The sequence below is a fragment of the Mchenga conophoros genome, linkage group LG22 (genome assembly GCF_057382185.1).
Source record: "Mchenga conophoros isolate Kocher_MC1m ecotype Shallow Benthic linkage group LG22, M_conophoros_male_GT1.1, whole genome shotgun sequence".
NCBI lineage: Eukaryota > Metazoa > Chordata > Actinopteri > Cichliformes > Cichlidae > Mchenga > Mchenga conophoros.
Genome location: NC_140546.1, coordinates 8,610,288 through 8,631,933, shown reverse-complemented (window position 1 = coordinate 8,631,933; position 21,646 = coordinate 8,610,288). Strand labels below are relative to the sequence as shown.

General features: G+C 41.3%; 1 protein-coding gene across 1 annotated transcript in view; it reads right to left on the bottom strand.

Moving 5' to 3' along the window:
- Window positions 1-21,646, bottom strand: part of erf (Ets2 repressor factor) — a 47,234-nt gene that overhangs the window by 6,618 nt on the left and 18,970 nt on the right. The window contains exons 2-3 of the mRNA XM_085261989.1: window positions 11,814-12,048; window positions 3,662-3,774 (exon numbers count right to left, since the gene is read on the bottom strand). Coding sequence (XP_085118115.1) covers window positions 3,662-3,774; window positions 11,814-12,048 — 348 coding nt within the window. The remainder of the gene's footprint in view (window positions 1-3,661; window positions 3,775-11,813; window positions 12,049-21,646) is intronic.

The following is a 21,646-nucleotide window of genomic DNA, read 5'->3' as shown; positions in this document are numbered from 1 at the left end:
CAACCTTCCATTTATTTTCACTTAAACAAGAAGCTGGTTTTTATGTACATTAAAGCTTTATAAAAATGTAACAGTGCAAATGCAAATTCCTTGCTGAAAGTTTAACCAAACGGCATTTCCAGTAGAAATGGGCTGACATATCCTGAGCATAACCATGTATAATATCCACTGAAGTTAAAAAGAGGTGCTTTGCAACATTAAACTGCAGTGTGCAGTAGGTATTTTTCGGACCATAAGGTGCACGGGATTATAAGGCACATTAAGCGAAACAAAGCAGTCAGATAAATCAAACTTTATTAAACTCATTCTTCTTGCTTCCTCCACTTCTGTACCATTGATTCATTAATGGTGAATTCTCTGGCAGCTGAGCTATTCCCATGTTGTTGCAGTATATTAATGACTAACCTCGTATTGTGGATGGATTATCTCAGTTGTTCTCCTGACTGAAGTTTGGTCCGTTTACAGCATCCTGCCATGCGATTGCATTTGTCTCTAACCATGAAGAACCTTCACGTTAACTTTTATAAGTGGAAAAGTGTTAGTGTTCGTCCTCCAGCTTCACTGTTTATGTTATGCTAACATAGCTTTGTCTCTAGCGATCACGTAGCACATCATTATATACCAGCTAGCCCAACTTCAGTAACCCTACAAACGTCACTGCTGTTTAGTTTCCTGTCTTCATTTATGTTGGAAGTGATAGCAGAGCTGTACGTTTGAACTTTTTCAGAAATCTCTCTGTCAGAACATGCAATATCATGCTTAGGTAACTAGTGAAACTAGCGAGCTAACTTCCTGCTAACTTCTAACTCCGTTAAATGTAATAACTTTTGTTTTCATGGATGCCTGGAAGTTAAACTTCATAGTTACACCTGGTAAAGCAGCAATGCTGATCGTTTTATTAAAGATGAAAGAATTTATACAGTTTTTAACTCTAAGTGATGCTGCAGTGTTGTTTGACCTGAAGCATACGGAGTTTAGGACCCAGATTACTCCCAGATTTAAGAGCATCTTAGTCCGACAAATATGACAATAACAACGGCCGCTTGCATGTTCTGCAAAAAAAATGTGCTTTGTTGTGTATCTGACGGACAAACACCAAACCAGTTCCACATCACGGAAGTTGCACCATTTTTACAAACCAATTCTGGTTCATCTGTTTCACTCAACAATCGGCCATGTGCATATGAAAACAAAGGCACTACGCATGCGCGTTTTACTCCCATTCTATCGCGATATTTCATTTTCCTATCGTTGCCTAACATTATACCGGTATTACCGTGAACGGTATAATATGGCCCAGCCCTACTCTGAACCTGAAGAGAATGGGAAAAGTCACTAATGACAGGAGGTTTTATTTTAACCAGAGGGTCACAGGCGCACACACACAAAAAATACAGCGGGTTACACACTAAGCCACAAGTTCCCTTCTCCTTCGCTCCCCCTCCTCCTCTCCCTCTCCTCGCCAGGGAGACTGTGGCACGGCAATAAATTCTTGGCATCCGAGCACGTGCCAGAATTAAATATTGGAAAAGTTGCTCTTACTGCCATCACAAACATGGGTTGGGCTCTTCTGTTTTTTTTTCCCCTCCAGAGCTGCTGAGTGAGGTTTCTGAGCACATCTGCCATGTGTGTCAGCGATGACGAGCGCAGAGAGAAAAACTGCATGCGTGCATGTATGTTCGCCGCGTCTGTGCTCACCAATCGATCCAGATTGACGTGGGCGTGCGTGCAACCGTCGCATGAAACCATCATATCACAACATGTCAGTGTGTGGGCCACATCACACGGAGGCTATAATTAAAGTTTCGTGCTGCACTTATGTCACCCAGGATCTAACGCTCCATATGGGCTGTGTTTACACTGGGTGGCCGGGACCAGAACGAGAGTCTGCTTCGAGACCGGGGCGAAGCTGGGACGTGGCACACTCAGGCGTGCGCGCACAAATTTTACACGCTGTACGTTTCACTAGGATGGCATCCAGCTCAGACTAAAAGAAAAAAAAATTAAATTAAATTCAGTGAACGTCATCTGTAACCAAGGCAGGGTGGATTAGTACGTTCGAGTCTTTACCTACAATATTTGTCTTTGGCGAGTAAATTAGTGAGGCCCCCCACCGCACAGACTGGAAACTTTCTCAGACAATAATATTTGAATGTCTGTTATATACACTCTTTTGGGCTTTGTTGGCTTTAAAAGCATTCTTTCTCCGATTTCAAACCAAAGTCAGGGCAATGAAAAGAAAAAGATTTAGATTTGCAGTAGAATATAATCTTCTGTTCATGGCAAACGCGTTGCTGGTATCTTTACTGAGAAATAAGAGAAAAATCGACACCTAAAAACTGTTTTGTATAAAAAAAACAACAAAAAACTATGCGAGTCATATTTCGCAGTAGCTGTCAGAAGGTGAGCCAACAAGCCACGTTTATTTAAATCACAGACACTTGAAAACTATTTTTAATAACACTCTTAAACATGCCCCATGTTCAGCTTGAGCCCTTTATCTTTATATGTCACTAAATAAATGGAAATTATCTCTGTTTTCAGTATTCTGAGCACCCAAAATCCTGCTTAAGGGCCCGGAGTATAAATTGAGATAAAATCCAGATAACTACGTGAGCTAACCAAGCTCAGACGAGATGAGCTGAGCATCCATGAGTCTACGAGAAGAGCAGATATTCACCGACATGATACCTGCTGAACCCTCAAGGTTGTCGCCAAATTAACCAACAGGTAAGGATAACATCCTACTACATAAACAAGGTGCAGAGACTGCAACACGAGGTGGTGTCAGTGAAGTGTTAGAAGGGGTGCTGGGGCAGCCTGTGAGCTCGAAAATGTGCCGGATGCAGGAATTGTAGCAGGTCTCAGCACCACATTCGCAAGCTCTACAACACAGTGATGAACTCAGCTAGTCGCTGATTGCTGTAAACCTGTCAGAGCGGAGGCTCGGTGGGAGCAAACACCGCCTCCCCGGGAGCTGCAGTTTCTTTTGCCACGTCAAAAACACGTTAATGCCCAACTGCTCCTGCAAAACTTAAGAATTTCGCCTCCTGCCATCAAGTAAAGTTCATTTATTGGAAATTCCTGCTGCAGCAGCTGAGAAAGCATGTGTACAAGAAAAGAGCACATGTAGGGATGCACAGCTAGGATAATAACATAGTAATAATTAATCTGATCGATTATGGTAATTTAATTATTTAACAGGATTATCAGCTTAAATTATCAAAACATGATGAGAATTTTTAACTTTAAGTAGAAATCCAAAAAAAAAAAAGGAAAAGGAAAAGAAAAAGAAAACAAGGGGAAAAAAGGAGGTGGAGCTGGTGGGGAAAGAGGCCATCAGGTAGGGATTTATTCCCAGACTAGCGTGTGTTTTAAGACTAAAGTTCACCTCGTAAAGTGTCTCCAACCTCCCACAGCCCCCACCTTGACTGAAAATCACTTTTTTGTGGTGCTAATGAAAGACGTTTTGGCTTTCCACCAAAATAAAAAAGTTTTTCAAAGCTCGCTTTACTCAAAACGTAAAATGCTTTTTTTCTTATCAGATGGGAAAAATATAACATCACTTCAGTTAAGCCCGGTAACAGACTCCTTACATGTGGACCTGCTGAGCCAGGAACAACCCTGTGGTTGAATTAAAAGTGATGTGATGTGTACGTACCAGAGCCCATGTCGATGAAGGGGTAATTGACCAGCACTAGCTTGTTGAAGTTGAACTTGTAGGTGAATCTCTTCCCTTTGGTCTTGTGTAGGATCCTCTTGTTGTAGTAGTATCTGAAGAGAGAATGACAAAAAACAATGTTATGTCCCAGCACGCTAACATATCTTAAGTAACATGTAGTAAAACTTTGATTGTGGCCGCTTTTGTTGTAGTCTCGCATTTAAAGGAGTGTGAAAGCACGGATAAGCACAGCGCTGAGCTGCCACAGAACGATAAGACACCAGTGATAACTCACTCGTTAGCCAACATGTTTGCCTGTATATCAGAAACACTAAGTCTGCAGCCCCTTTGTGGATATTAAAACCAAATCAAAGCTCAGCTGTCTTCTAGAAGTTGTGCATAGTGGTGTAAAATGAGCGGAAAGATGTTTAGAGTCATTACAAGATTTTCAGCTCTTAAAATAAGGAGAGAAAAAAACTACAGGAACATAAAACACGAACAGCCGCTGCATTCAACCTCAGGGTCACAAACAGGCTTTCAACTTACCAAGACTTTCATGTTCAATGTTGATTTTCATGCTTAATGTTACAGAATTGGTGTTTTTGGCCATGTTAAATCAAACCGACAAACAATAAGCCCAATGTGTGGCTGTTCAGAGCCCTCCCTGCGTCGTAGCTTTACACTGCTCAGTGTACAGCAGACAATTAAACAAGCTGTTCGCAGTTAAATTCCAGCTCTCTCTGGGATTACTTAAGGAAGTGAGACAGCCGTTCAGACTCCGTCTTACCCAGGCGGCTCCATTAGTAAGGCTGTATTAGTCATCGTCAATACACACAGCGATGCAGAGGAGTGAATAGCGAGCTCTGAAAGACGATAAAATGGCTCCCTGTGACTCACCGATAGCCTCGGGAACAAACTACATTCATATTTCTTTACAAAAAACTTGGGCATCAGTGTCTCTCATTCAGCTGTGACCGGTCACTTCAATGTGAGAAATCTAAGAAGCTGTTCATCATTATCGGAGGCATCATGTGCAGATGAGCTCAGTGGTTACATATTAAGAGAGAAATATGGATTTCTGTGAATACAGAGCTAAAAATAAGCCTCTTAGTGTTAATAAATTGTATTGAGCTGCTCTCCGGCGTCGGAGGTGGCTGAATATAAAACGCTACGAGTATTTTGCTTGTGTGCCTGCCTCTAATGCGGCCATTGATCCATATATAACCGTTCACGTAGAAAGATCAATAGTTTATTTGTGGACAAATAACATGCATACATAACCCAAGAGCCAAACACGTGCAGTTGAAACAGCCGGAATACGTTTATATTAACTGTGCAGTGATGTAACTGCAAAGTGAAATATTCTTCCAATCAATGAGTCACGCTGCAAGTGACAGAAAGCCAATAATCATGGATGTAATATTAGTGGTAATAATGAAGCTGCTCCTGTGTGAGCATTAGTCAGAGGAGTCTGGAACAAGTGAGAACAACCGTGAGTGAAACAGGAGCTCACCCAGCCCCTCAGCGACTCAATGAGTGGAGGGCCTCTTCTGACAGCCGACTGCTACGCACGCCCACGCAGATGTAACGCAGACACACACACACAGCACTACAGGCAGATATACAACAGGCACAAAGGCTCAAACATACGACGCAGGCAGAAAACAGGCAAGCCAACAACAAAAACTACCGACATGCACAGCAAACTAGAGGGAAAACAGAAAAAGGTGAAAAACAAGGGACACCACCTTTCAACGCTCAGGTTTTATGTATCAGGACATCTTTAAAAAAATCTAAGATAAATGTGTGACACATCATTTTAGGTTTTCTAAATCCCGTTGGGTTTGTGTAAGGATAAAAATCTATAGAGAAATCATGTGAATTAGGGAGCAGCTGAAAGAAGCTTTTTCTGTCAGTTTACTTTGACGGAGCTGCCAAACGACGGCTCATTTCCACACAGCTTTACTGTCCTTTATGCATCACAGTAACTTAACAATAAAAGGTGTTAAGAAGAAATACTTTAGTTAGTGCTTTGGGTGCACACGCCTCTCAGGGTGCGACTAGGCAATGAATCAGTATTACCTTTCTTCTACTCGTTGGCCATTTAATAAATCAAATTACGTATTAAACCTCTGTAAATTAAACCTTGCGTTAAGAAAAACAAAGATTTTGGTGGACGCCTCAATCTTTTGTGCAAGCCTTCAGCCTCACAACAATAAAGTTTTTTTATTTCCTTCCTCCTTCTGTAAAGTAGCTGATTTGAAATATGAAGTCAAATCACAATCAAATGGCATCTACTGCTATTTGTTTCCACACTTGAGAACTATGTAGAGGTGAAAAATTAACAGGAGCGTGCAGGCAAAACCCAGTGCAAACAAAAAAGGTGGAAAAACTCATAACAAATCAGTACACACACACACACACACACACACACACACACAGCATTGAATGGCAGGATCTGTGTGTGGGTCTTAATAATATCAGGGCTGTGCGTGCTGTGAAAGCTGGTGGACATAATGTTCGCTGACATGATAAATGGAAGGCACTTTGAACAAATCGGGGAAAAGGGCAGGCACATATGTGTGAAAGAAACACGCATACACAATCTCAAACAGCACCGAGTCAACATGGGGCAGCCAGACTCACATCGTGGGGCCCCGGTTCTCTCGAGGCCTCGTGGTCTTTGAACTTCCTTCAAACAAACTAGAAAGGACTTTGGACCGTACAGACGCGACTTCTGTGCAGCGAACGCACATGCAGATATGAAGGAGCCCAAAAACACATACGCTCGATAACACGCACCGAATGAAGAAACGTTCATGTGTGTACCGGCGCGTGTTTGCTTCAAAAGGCGGCGAGAAGCATCAATCAAAGATGAAGAGGACTTTCTTCTGACGACGTCAGAATTAATTAACAGCTCGTTGTTAAAAAGGTTTAGAAAACCACAGAAAAGGCATTCACAGCAGAGCCTGGCTCCAGCTGCTCCTTGATGTGAAACACTGAGAGCAGGGAGAAAGTAACTGCTGAGATATCAAACTGACTGTTAATATACTGTTAATTCTCTGTGGCTTAGTTCCTTCGTGGGGATAAGAGCCCTGTAATGCCCACACTCACATTTGGTCTGTTTTTGTGTATTAGCAACAAGTTTAATAAGTTTCAGTTCACAGAGGACATCAAAGGGGCTCCCAGTTTATCACCCAGTGGTTTCAGACTGAACTTAAAGGACAATGCTGCCAAATATTTCCTGATGTGTTGTCACTTCAGATGGTTTTTCCTCTATGCTCAAAATAGGTCTTTGCAGGGGGTAACAGCACACATGGGCACCATTGGCCTGCACAGAGTTAAGGCAATGAGTGCTGCTTTACTTAGCAGTTGTTAGTGTGTTCTGTTATTTTGGGCCATTTGGTAAACAGAATGGCTTCATTTACTCATAAAACCTAACTTTAAAAAAAGAATATACAGTTTGGTGACTTGACTTTGATGCAACCACACTTTCACCAAAAACTGCTAGTACTGATTGTCTTTTAAACATGTTAAGCTTGAAATGCTCCTACAGTGGGGATTAAAATCCGAGCCTTTATGATGTACAATGACTTCTTAGTGATGGATTTGTTGTGTATTTGGCTGCAAGTGGTTGAATCTCTCTTAATTTCCAAGCTCAGTGGTAGCCAACTAGTTAGTCCCAGCCTCTCTCATTATGTCTTCCCTAATGCCTGGCTCAATGGCCTCATCATTGAATCTTTAGAGAGGATCTTGTCTTCGAGTTGGGGTTACAAACTCTTCAGGACAGTGCAATAACAAGAACTATCAGAAGGTGGAAATGTGGACATTTCAGAAGCGTAACATTTTGTCTGCTCCAAGTCTTTTATTTTGAAAACTGACCGGACTCTCTGCCGTTCCTGGGTGTGACTTCCTGTACTGATACGCTCTGCGCAGCTTTATGAAGCTTTTGTTTCGGACACTATTGAGCAACATGCAGACGATTGCTTCTTCTGAAATGCAAGCATTATCCGGCGTAGGTGCAATTAGCTGCGCTGGAGCTCGAAAGAATCGATGCGGTGCTTGTTGTTTGTCTCGCTTAATGCATTCGACAAAAAAGTAGTCAGCAAAAATAAAAATAAAAAAAGATTAGGGGATTGTGGCGGATGTGTGTACGCGCTAGCCACCCTACCCATACAACCTCAAACGGAAGTTAAAATGAGTCAGAAACACCAACTTGTGTTGCACTGGTTATCTTTATTGTTGGGTATACTAACAGCCAACCAATGCTGCAAAATAAATACTTGATTCTAATTTGAAAATCATCATCGTCCCTTTCTGATCAACAAACTGGTGTTGATATCTGAATTCAAGCTTGGAAAGCATCGCTTTAAATATGCAGGCATATGAAGTTATGTTGGAAAAAATAAAGTTGAAGCAACAAACAACACAGATGGGCTGGAGGAGGGCTGACATATAACAAGGTGTTAAGTGTTTGTGTGTGTTTGTAGGAGCGCGCGCGTGTGTGTATGTGTGGTGACGAGGCAGCATAACTAGTCATCACCATAGCAAACTATATCCCACACCAACCTACAACACAGGAGGCGACACCAGTGACTGGATGTGTGCGTGTTCACAAGAACAGACTGGAAGCTAAATAACAATTTGCAGCATCCCACATGTGCTCTGCAGAGGGTGAAGGTGTATGTTTCTAAATCGGCTGACACCCTGGAGTTTCAGCATGCCGCGCAGATGCACAAATCACGACTACACACCAGTTGTTTTTTTTTTTCCCCTTTCTTCCACCTCGCAAACTGTTGAAAATCAAACAAAATCTACATCAAAGTTACGAAAAAGGCAGAAAAATTAAAAAAAAAAAAAAAGAGCTCAAACTAAGTAAGAAATGTAGCTAAATGTCTTTATGATGAATTATTACTGAACAATAAACAGAAATCTGAAAAGAATTATGAAGAAAAAAAGCTTCCCCCCCCATAGTTTAGAGTCTGTCTGCTGTCTCTCACTGTAAAATAGAGCACAGTTCATGGTAAACTATAATGAAAGCTATTCTTCAGCTCCAATTTTTCAAATATCATTCGAGTTTGTTTTCAACACCTGCAAGTTCAAATGAACAGAAAACAAAAAAGAGACTCGGTATAATTTAAAAATAAATCATAGTCCAATTCTGTTGTGTGTGAATGGACCGTTATCCTAACCCTGTGGTTTGATGTACTTTACTACCCTCAAAGAGGATCCATTTGAAAAATCAATCCAGCACACTTTACTGAGTTTGTTCACCCGAGGTTCAAAACAACACGATTCAAGCTGCTGTAACTTAACATTTATGAAACTGTCTACCCTCCTGCGTTGTGAATAGATTTCATAAAAACAAAATTTTCCAAAGTCGAAGCACCCATTTTGAGTGAACGATAAGTTATAGGCTAATAAAACAAAGCACAAGTTGTCACATGATTCGGAAGGCATTGTGGGCATTGTAGGGATTCTGGGCTCAGCCAATCAGAGCCAGCGGATTTCGTTACACGGGCATTTTGCCGTAACACGGGCAGAAATATTGCCGTCAAGTGCCTTCGTAACTTGAATTTTTTGTTAAATGGGGCATTCATAAGTCGGGGTTCCACTGTATATGGCTTAGCATTAGTATCAGCTAGCTGGGAAAAGCTGGCTGTTTTTCATTGGTGTTAATAGATCAACAAATACGAGCCATCCTAGCTCTCCAGTCCTGATGTGGAATGGATAAAACTCAGGTGTAACGAGGCTCGGCTTTGGTGATGAAGGCTTCTACAGCAGTACGGAAAAGTGAGTAGACCTAAGCTTACTTTAAGCTTAGCTACAGGTTGGTTACTTGGGATGTTAGTGGTGACCAACTGAATAATTTAGAGGGGGAAAAAAATAAATACATTTAAAGTAAATAGAAACCATCATTAACCCTTTAAGACCTACCATAGAACCAAGTCCGCCAGAGCTTATATTATATTTTTACATGCTGTGGAGCCATTTTTGGGAGCATTTCAAGTTGCTATACATCAATACAACCATTATAGCCCAGATTTTAATAATATGTATTCATTAAGTGCATAGTAATTACATAAATTGCAAAAAAGTGCAATAAACTACAAAAAAATTGAAAATCGTTTTTGATTTTTTAACATATATTTGTAGTTAGAGAAATTTAAGAGTCTTATCCCTCAAAACTGTAAATACAAAAAAGTTGCACAAAATAGTTTCCCACCACAGGAAATTTATTTTGAGTGTCTTCATAGTTTTATTTTTGAAATACACCAATTTTTATACACTGCAGGAAAAATGAAAATAAATATTATACTGCAAATTTGCAAAAAAGCAGCATATGCATCAAAATAAACTATTTCCAGCAGTGCAATATGAGTGCTAAGCATCCCAGAAACGACACAGAAAGTCATAAAGTCAAAGATAACTTTTAAAAAGAGCAGTATAGGCCCTGAGGCCCTGATCGCAAAAAAGACTACATTTCCGCGAAAATGACGTCACTTCCGGTTTCGGGCAGGTAATGGCGGAAATGCAAAAGTTCGCGCTGACGTCTATTCCAAAGTAGGAAGTGTTATGAACGGCTGATCGGATCGGCAAAGCGTGTTTCTGGAATATTGTGTTTTTGTTCCTGCAAGCGCTTTTTATGCAGTTTTTGCAAAGCTTTATGTGGAAGGAAACCGTGACCTAGGACAAGCTGATGGCATCAGATGTAAGTACAACTCCTCCGGTTTCATATGCAAAAAAAATTTTTGCGCTAGCTTACGTGGTTGCAGTGCTACTGGGATTTAAAAATAGTTACGCATAACAGAGCGTTCCCGCTCCGATCGGCTCTAAAGGGTTAACCTAATGTGTTGCAGCTTACTCCGACACAGTCTAAAGCTCATTAAAGTAGTGCAGATCTGAACTGGACTGATCTTAGAAACAACAGGTAACTGTGCTTATGATTTACTAAAATAATAAACCAACCTGGCGCCAACTAGCAAGCACAGCAAAGGTTAACTTTTTAATTTCACACTTTCAGACCTTTTAAGCAACACTTTTAATTAAATCAAGGACAAAACTAAACACTTTCCAAATGGGGAAAAGGTCACTTCAGATAAAATAAAGTATGTTGTTCATCATTTCCAGGAACACTTTTAATCATCAGGAGTTACAATTATCCTCAAGCCATTTGCTGTTAAAATTGCATCTTTCATTTCCGTAAACTAATGAGCAGACTGGCTGCCGAACGTCTTCTTCATCATCAGGTTCAGGTGTCTCTGTTTGAGTGTTTGCCAGCCAAAGACTTCTGCACTTCTTTTAAAAAACAAACAAACAAACCATTTTAGGTCTATTGCCAACTATCCCTGTATATATTTACACAGGCAGCCATCACCAAAAAGGTTAAACTACAAAGACAAAAGCTGTTTTAATAACAAGTGTTTAAATATACTTTTATCTTTTCTGCTTATAAACAACTATGTTAAGTATTCACTGACTATATGTGAACAAGGTTAACCATGATTGGGTGCAGCCTGTTGGTGAGTGGGACTGTTTCTGATCCAAGTGTGAGAGTGTGAAATAAGTGGCATTGTGTGGCAAAAATTCTCCATGTGCAATGAAAATAACACATTTCAAACTGAATTTAGAGCAAAGACACAAATTTTAAGGGATTTTTTTTTAAACCAACTATGTATCACATTTATTTTAAAAGACTTCAGGGACCTGCGATCATCCGGAGTCAAGTATTGGGTGACCAGATAATGAGTGAAAATTAGAAGCATCGAGGACAAAAGTTCCTGTCTGGAGTTGAACCTTAAACCCTTGAGGCACAAAAGGGGAGCCACTACAAACACGCAGTAATTCATGTTGGTAGTATCAGCAAGTTTCATCCCTGAGAATGACTGCAGGGTGTAATGCATAATGTATTTTCCTCTAAGAGAGTAAAGGAGTAAAAAAATAAAAATAAAATAAACTGAGGGAACCATTAAAGCACAATCCAGACTCATCTCATGTGTGGAAAATATTGTTCATAAATGCGAGTTGCAGTCTTGTTTGAATGGTTAAAGTCTTGCTGAAGGTGTGTTTCAAAATATAAAGTGAACCGTGTTTGAGAAGCTGACGCCTGTTAGACCTGTGTTAAAACCATCCCTCCACTCTTTAGTCCCACCTGAGTGCTCTGCTGAGCTTGTCGTAGTTCATCTGCGGTTTACACTTCCTCGCCCCCCACAGGCGGGCCACCTCGTCTGGGTCCTTGATGACAAACTCTCCGTAGTCTCCCTGCCAGGCGATGACATCATGGTACTCCTCTTTCCGGAGCAGCTCCAGAATGAAGTGCCACAGCTGGATCTGCCTGGAGCCCGGGCTCGACTCTGGCTTGTAGGCCCACTCTGGGAAGGCAAACCCTGGGGTGAAAGAGAGAGGCGTTCAGATGGATGATCGTGACAAGGAAAAGTCTTGTGTTTGAGTCATGTTATTGGTGATCTGCATGTGATTAACTATGATCCCTCTGAAGCCTTTAATTGTCGACTGGACTGGACTGCGGCCATTTTGTTGCCAGGGTCAACATCACAACAGCTGTAAACTGCTTTTGTTTAAAGCTAATACCCCTCAGGATTTTAAACTATGAGCATAACAGGTGACAAAGGAACTGTGCTAAGCTAGGGGAGGGGAATATTTGAGAAAGGATATAAGACACAAGATTGATGGGAGCAAAAAAAAAAACTTGAAGAAATCCCCAAACATCTCCTTGCAAGGCTTTGGTGCCTCAGCGAAAGCTGGTGATGAGCACTTTCGGTTAAATCTGTTCCCACAGATTGCAGTCATATCAAATCTTCCCCTGCTATCAGCATCAAAGCTGGAAAATCAGCAGTGTTACAACAGATTAACAGGCCTTGAAATATGCACAGACAAAATATAAGCTGTGGTTTTTTATAACTGCTATCAGAGCACAATCTCACCAGAGCACACGCACTATTACCCGAAAGTTTAAAGTATAGGCTTTGTGTTGTAAAGCAGTGGGTGGCAGTAAAAGACTCAACACCACTTCTACAGAAGGCCAGGCTGAAAGGCTGCATAGCAAAGGGGCACGCGCACACACGCACACAAACACATCTTATTAGGACCAGATGTGCCTTGGCAATCAGGCTGAGAAAGCTGAGGGTGGGAAACATATGGGCACAATATAACAATGTTAAATTTTGTGAGTGTGTGTGTGTGTGTTTATGTAACTGTAAAGAAACACACTATCCTAAATACCAAGGTTACAATCAGTTTCCCACACTCTACAAAGTCTGTCATATCTATACAGCAATGACGGCGAACTGTTAACAACGATATGCTCAAGGCTGCTGGACTGTAACGCTGTGTGACGTGGCCCGTTGAACCAAGTTTGATTAAACTGCAAGACACTCATGCTGAAAGGTAGGTGCCATTGCATAACCATGCTATGCAGAAAGCCATGCGATGTATAAGAGTATGCAACCAACAAATTGGCGCAGTAAACTGGGAAATACTTATTTCTTTTTATCCTTTATGGCCCTGTCAACATGTGAGAGGAAAGCGCTCTGGGGCAGCACCATAAAAGCAGCCAATAACACAAAAAACAACCACACAAAATAGGCGAAATACCAGATGAAAACCAGATAAGATGACATTAAAACAGAAAAGAGGGGCATAAGCTGTGAGAATCAATAAAAAGGTGCACACCTGGTAACTAAACTCCAGTATGTGGACCTGGGGTCCAGATGTTGATTCAAATCAATTAGGACTTTTTCATTGCGCTTCGCTTGTTGTCTTCACTGACTGTTTACTGGGATGGGGATCAGTTATGAATAGGTTTTCTTTAAGACTGTTGTTACACTATTAGAGGTTTAGTTATTGTTGCAAACTGTAGTATCATAGGGATTTTTGTAAGTTGTGGATGACGCCTTGCCATTGAATGAGCTCACTGGCCCTTCGGCTGCATGGGCCAAAATGAAGCCATGTTGAGAATAAATCAAAGAAACTCAGTGTCACAGCACTGTCTGAGGAAAATGGCTGTAAATCTGATGATGGCTCAGACCTGTGGCTCTTTAACGGTGCTTCATTCATAGCTGCAGGAAACTGCATTCATGAGTTACAACACAAGAGCTCACACTCCTAAAAGTCCAAACATTATGTCCTTCATGCTGTAGCTACATAATAACTGCAAACTCATCTGAAGCCCTACGCTGTAACCTTATGTGCACCTCACCTATCAGTGAGAAAATAACAATCATTGTCTTTATGTAATGAATGAGAACCATAGAATCAAAATCAAGACTAACAAATGTCAGCAAATTCCTGGAAGGCGATTGCGTAATGAACATGAGGGAATCTACAAAGAAGTAGATTGAAAAGAGTAGAGACCCATGAGGGAAAGAAGTCAGAGCATTTTATTAGTTTCTGTCATCTGGCATTGCACATAAAACACCAGGACCACAAGGTAATTAATACATAATGCACCAGCACAAATGCCAGCAATGACATCGGCCACTTGCGTAGGTTACGTCGTAGGCCCTACAAAGTCTGCCTGCAGAAGTCTAAAACAGGCCCAAGGCTGTAGGTTTGGCCTTCTCTAGAAGAGAGAGATCAGAATGTTGCCTTTGTATGAATGTTTTATGAACCGAGCCAAACAGCATGCAGACATATTATGTTTTGGGTCTGGCACCCAAAATAATTAGCCTGGATCTGTGCACACTCGCTCTTTTCTTTGAAATAAACAAAACAGCAGACGCCAGTTTATCAAAAAATGTACTTTTTTTAATCGGAGCAGAAAGGGGCTTTTTACAGTGTTTCTGTCAAAAGGTCATTTTTGCTACAGAGGTGTTTGTATCTATTTGAGTCCTTCACTGTGAACCAGTTAAAAGTGCAACAAATGACAGAAACAAATCATGTGTGAAGGTGTTTTGTGAAGCTTGAGTGGATGACAAACTCTACAGTGGGTCACATCATCCCTAACCACACACACACAAACAGGTAGCACATCCTCAACACACCGTGTGATTTGCTTTCACATACAACTGCCTGTGCTGATACTGTTCGCAGTGCTGCGATACATTCAAATTCAGACCACAGCGGTGCTTGTGTTTACAATCCACTTTGAAATTAACATGTGTTTTCTCTAACAGATCACATTTTATTAGCAGGTGTAAATGGAGTCAAAGTGAGTCATGGAAAAACTAACCCAGTTGGAAACCAAAGTCCACTATCAGGTGTGCAAAGTGGAGCTGGGCCTCACCATGAATACATAAGTCAGGGAAATGGCGGTGTAAGTATCAGCTGCAGAAGCAGACCGTATCAGTAATGCATAACCGACCAAAACTGGCAACATCTAACCACAACAAAAGACAGTGCGTAAACTAAGACCTATGGAGACATCAGTCATACAGAGAGAAAGAAAGCCACAAAAAGGCACTTGGCTGATGTTTACAATACACAGCGCAGCCACATAACAAGAAGTCATATACACATACCACTCAACCATGGAAGCAGATCCTTTAGAGCATGAAAAACCATTCATAATATCATCACAGGACTTCAAATTCTGCAAACACCGGCATGCTGCCACACTGGTGCAAGCTCCTTGTGCATCAACATCTGGCTAAGTAACGGAGACACACCAGTTGAGTAATGTTCAAATTTAAGAACATTTTGTTGTTCAGCACACTCCAAATCTTGCAAGAAAACTTCACAGCACTGCTTCGTCTACTAAACCAAAAGTAATACATGCTATCACTCATCACGCCCCCCCATCTCTCTCCCATCAAATGAATGTGATATTTCATAAATGTTCCTGCATCAAGGGGTTCAATCCATAAGCCTGAGTCATCACATCACAGTGATGGAGACATTTTATGAATTCAAACTGACTGACCTAACCAAGCGCATTAGTCATCTAAATTTGTATTGCAACATATTTTTTTTTTATTCATGGACGGTCAGAGTAGCTCTGCATGATTCACGGTTCAAAATAATCTTTAACTTGCAGTCGGGCCTCGCTGCAGCCTCTCAGTTCATTGACTGTGAGCCATACTAGCTATACCACCTTCGTTTTAGCAACCTTTCTTTTGATTGGCTGCCCCTCTTAACATAATGTTTCAGCAATAGGTAGGTGGTACAACAGTTATATAATTCAGCTATTTGCCTTCACTTATCTCACACAGATTTTGGAGTTACAAAAAGAAAAAAGGGGGCTTGAGAAAGTTTGGTCCTGTTGAATACGAGTAACCAACACTGCAACTTTGTTTATACATGTGACAGAAACTAAAGGAGTGCAAGTTTTCTGACGTGACTTTCACTCTCCAAATCTGCAAATATACTGGCTACAACTATAAGTATTTTCTTTTTTTTAAAGTTGGCAGCTAAAAAACTCAAGCAATCGTAAGGAAGAGTAAAAAATATCCTGAAAAACAGGCGCGCTCCCGGTGACTAATAAACAACATGCTGCTATCTGATCTCCAATGGTGCTCGGAGAGAGAGCCAAAAGACAGACGAGCTGGCTGTGATAGTCGCTAACAGCCATTTGAAGGCAGATTACTAATGGGGTACAAGCATATGATTCATACAGCGGACAATAAGGCTCTTGTCACTGGGGACAGGTTAGGCGTTGTGACACAATCGCCGATGAAAAACACACATGTGCACATGTAGTACATGCACAGATGCCCGGTGACACATACAACGCACAGCGGGGAGGAGGGGATTGAATCAAAGTGGGCGAGCTAATATCTCGCAAAGTACACAGATACACAACACAGGTTAGTGGCGAGAGGTAAGTGGGTTCATGCGTGGGTGCACAGAGCACACAGACAAAGAACACAGAAATAGCAACCATGCCCACTGCATGTGTTGCAGATGTCCCTGCTGACTCATAGCTCGTTCGTTTTGTCGTTCGCCTTTCACAGATTCCGCCTTTCTCCCCCTCAACGCCGCAGCCATCGCTTCCTTTCTTCATTTCTTTTCTCTTTCATACTGTCCCTCCCTCCCTCCCTCACTCAGCCTCTAAGACACACAGTCTCCTAGCAACAAAAGCTTTTAGCTCTAAAAATAAATGGCCGAGTCACGACAAACAAGACAAAATATGATTCGATTACTGAAACTTGCCAAAAGAGTTTTGAGTTTGCAGCGCAGAGTCAGAGAGCTGCAGCGTGAGGGTGTGATCTGTCTAAAGCCGCTTGGCCAGAAGAGCCCTGCTTCACTGTCACGCCGTGTTTACAAAACACACGTTGGCCTGTCCTGAAAGCACTGTAGAGGCACGCTTTTACCATCACAACGATAAATCTGCATTAAAAGTACTGTACACAGTTTACATCTCAGTTCAAAAGAGACACAAGACCTGTTCATTCACGCCTCCTAAACTGATTCAGAAGCAACACAGACGGACCCAGAAAGCCAGACAGCAAGCACCGCTGATGGTGCAGCATTTCAACAGATGCACCAATGAGGGTCCAGTTGGAGGTGCATCTGTTACAGCTGGTGGTTACCGCAGTGCGAGTAAAAACACACACTGAGGCTAAAAGCCAGAGAGGTGGAGATCAAAAAGACTAGAGAAGCAATAAAACTTTGACTCATACAAACTATGACCACCCCTAGGAATCTAGCGCACCCTAAACTTTATGACACGCTTCTAATTAATCTTGTTTAAGAATATTAGGGTTTCAAAATAATAATGAAGGAGACCCCCTCACGTAACTAGTAATAAAAGCACAATTGCTTCTGATAGCGGTACAAAGAAAGTTTTTTGGCTCAAAAATTGCCATTTGAGGGCCGATTTCACATCCATAGCTGCTCAGCATTTTGTTATTTTTTCTTCTTTCAATTTAAGCCAATTAAAACTGTTTAAAATGACTTATTACAGTCCTGGTAAAGCCAAAACCAAAATGTCATTGTGCATGCAGGAAGAACCCTGTCAAACTGCAAGTATTAGAGAGCCGCCTACTGCAGACTCTTAGACTGACTGTAGTTCTTCTAGTGGCCACTTGAAGCTGGCTCCAAAAGCAAGTAAATCTAATGCTAGGCCCAGTTTAACAGCATTAAAATGTATATTAACAAAAACGAACTAACAAAAACTAAACCTTTGTTTAGTTTCCCCCTTCATAAAAAACTGTGCAATGAATTAGTTTTTACAACTCATCCAATTGTTTCGTAGAATTTGGGGCGTGGCCACTGGGAATGACAAGTAATCAGTGTCTGCTCAGAGTGGTACAGTCCTTCCAAGAAGTTTGTGCTTCCGCTGCACCCATAGACTTTATTATCCGGCTGGCCACGCCTGATAGTATAACTTCAGAGACGTAATACCAAAATTAAAAAAACCTGAAGTCAACCGACCAGTCATGACCAAAGAGCAAAGCCTTGTACTTCAAGTAAAAGATCCTCCACTACTGATCTCTATTGTTAAGTGTGCATGTAAAAACATATGCAGAAAATGTGTCTTGTGTGTGCTTTTGCTGGCAGTTTTGCTGTTTTTATTCACACTAGAGCTGTGTACAAAGTGTTAGAGAAGTGTTATGGGACTGTAAACACGCCATATTCCAGAGAAACTCTTAAAAAGAAAAAAATTTGGAATCTTTTTTTAAACATAATGCCAACACGTGAAACTCGTCGAGCTTAGAGAAATACTCCTCAGCAGCAAGTAAAGTGTTAACATGTCTGAGCTATTATGCAGCTTGTTTTATGGCTGCTCTGGTTTAGTCCACGGCTGATGGCGCAGGAGGCCACAAGTCAGTGAAAACTTAAGTAGACAAAGGGAAAAAAAACCCTTGTACTATCTGGCAAACTTTGCTCCAGACAGGAAGAATTTCTGATTGTCGGGCAGAGGGGGGAAGCACACGATTTCAGGCCTCGCTGGAGTCTATATATAGCCAAGTACAGGGCATTAAAACTCATTTACTATTAGCCTGCAGTCCCAAGCCACCTGCGTGCTCCCATCCAAGAGAAACACACAATCTGTGCAGCAATAATCACAGGGTGAGCGGGTTTAACACGCAGGTCTGCTTTTCTTACGGACTCTGACGTCACTCCAGTTGGAACGGTACTCATAATGACCGATAACCATCACTGGGGTATTGTCCAAAAAGGCCTGCAGCCGCTGAGCCCAAACACAGGCTGCCTCTTTCTCTCCAACAAGTTTCTTTAACATGCTGTTAATTCTATCCATCTATCCCCCCGTTTATTTTTCCCTCCCTTCCTCCTATTCTTTGGCGGACCTATATTTAGCTACTGGAAAGGTCGGTGTGTGTCTGTCTGCAGGGTAATGATCCAGGGCCATGGAGAGAGACCCACAGAGGTAGCTGACCAGGCTCAAATCTCTGAGGAGGCTGGCTCACTGCTGAAATCTGGATTTTTATTTATTTATTTTTAAATCAGTGCAGGGATCAGGATAACACATAAAGGCAGGAAACAAATGGGTACAGAGCAGGAAACGGGGAATCTCTGCTGGGCGTTAACGGCACTGGCATCTGCAGAAAGTCATATTTTGGAGGAAAACGCAAATAAACACATGCGAAAAGAATTAAGATAAAGTTTAAACTTCACTTAACACTTAACTGCCACTCTATAGGATCTCCAAATTAAAGGATTTAAATGATGCAGAGAATCTATATTAAAAAGGATAGTGAATTTAAATCACTTGAGTTTAAGGTGATTGACTATTAACGATACACACCAAGTTAACTATCCCTCTTCAACACAACAGACAGTCTAACTCTGCTCTAATGAGGAGTCCTGAGCCTTAAACTACTGTTTAAAAACTCCGCTCCTCACTGAGCTGATCTCATAATTACCCATAAAGGATGGAGTTCAGAATCGAGGAGCCAGCGGCTTAAAGGCAGGGAGGAGTCGTGGAAAACGGATGGGACGAGGAAGGAAGAAATCAGGTGGAAACGCAGACAAGAGAGTGAGGAAGAGGAAGAAAGGTGAAAGAAAAGAAAGAAATCCAGCAGAGATCAAAGGGAAAAGGAGGACGAGTATTCGCAGGTGCACAGTGTGAACCTTCACCCTGCGCTCTCACATGATCCTCCATTACATAACGTTAATAAAGAGACAGACGACTGAACACACTGATAAGGAAGGAGGAGATTGTAAGAGAAGAGGTCAGTGTTGGGGAGATGCAGACAGGATGAGCATTTACCAAAGAAGTAGAAGGAAAAAAACCCTTAATCTAATCTTATAATGGGGTACGGATATGAGCCTGAAATGTGTCCTTACATGTTCATTTCCCCACCAAGGAACAAAGAGACTAAAAAGAGTAGTATGACGCCAAAGGAAACCAAAAAGCTTTCCAGAGAGAGAGAGAGAGAATCAGAGAGAATAAAGGAAATGAGATATAAAAGGTCGAGTGAATACGTTTTGTATGGAGGAACTGAGAAAAAAAAAAAAAAAAAAAAAAAGCAAAGAGGAAGCAAAGCTGCTTACACAAACAAACAAAAAAATCTAAACAATGAGCATAATACAAATCTGCTTTATGACATGTCATTCCTAAACTTAGGAATATCACAACTTGATTTAAAAGCGAAAACTTTGCAGCCTTCCCACAAAAAAATAGCATTTATCTCATTTTGATCTCCTGTTAATAAACTAGTTGACATTTCCTCTGCGATTTCTGTTTCATTCTTCTAACCAGCAGCCACTCTTCCCTTTTCCCATCGAAGAGAAGATGTAAAATAAATGCCAGATCAGACAAAGGTCAAATAAATGAAGCATGTAACTGAGATCCCAAGGCTTTATTTTTATTTAGTTCAGGTTTCTATTTAAAATGTAAATATTTAATCACAAATATTTGATGGTCATTTTGCATGTTTTTATTTAATGACCTCTCCTGGTTTGTGTTTTTTGTTTATTATTCCCAAACATCATAAATGGGTGCTGACCCAAAGACTCAAAAAGTTTGAAATCATGTTCTACAAGCTGAGCTGGAAGGAGATAATAGGCTAAGTTGTGTTTGTTGACTGATGTTGGCTGTACAAACGGCCTTCACCTGACAGTATACTATTAAAAGAAGACGAAAAGGTTGACTAGTAATGCTCATCTCAATAGAAAGTATGGAGTTTGAAGGTTTGTCACATTAGTAAAGCTAATAAAACCCTTTTGAATGTTTAGACCATCTTCACTAGAGCAGAGACAGCTAAAGCACATTAATTTGGGAATCAGCCAGACAGAAAACTGTCCCGTCTTGAAGGTCCAAACTATCTCGAAGTCAGCCAAAACTGTGATTAAGCTGGCCCTGGGTCGGTTTAAACGTGTGCAGTCAAGAGACAGTTATTACACTCTAATGTGAGGGGGAGCTCCTTTAAAGCTGCAGCCGATTTAAATATGTCACTACTGTCTTCCTGAGGTACCTCAGTTGCATCTTTGGCACCTTTCAATCTCATTAAGACAAATAATTAACTACTAGGATTGCCAGTGGGAAATAAAAAAAGGCTGAACAGATTAAAAGCAGCAAAGTAGGCAATCTTCACAGGAAATGATTATTACTGCAGTGATAATGAGAAACAAAATCCTGAACAGGCACATCAGTGATGATCTCAGAGCTCAAACTTCTATCTCCTAATCTGCAGCCCCTGAGCCAAGGTTGCAGATTTATCACTCTTAGGCCTATTTTCCCAGAGAGGAAAAACACATAAATGCATGCACGCATGCTCCCAAACTCGTCTGAGCATGCCTTCCTTCCAGAAAATGACAACACTGTAAAACATTTGGCTGTGATGAGCACCTGGCTACCTGACTGCTTCACTGAAGATCTCTTCCTGTAGTTATTGTGGAATTTGGAAGGACATCTTGAATATCTGCGAATAGCAGTGAGTTACAAATGGAGAATGAAACATTGTGCTGTCAGAAGGAAAGTCAGCTGATCTTAAGCCCAACAAACTGGCAAGCATCACATTCAGGAAGTTGCTTTGCTGATTAATAACATCAAACTGAGCGGTCAGCTGGCAAAATGCACAAATAACCTGCCCTTTAGCATGAATGCTTTGCTGGTAAACC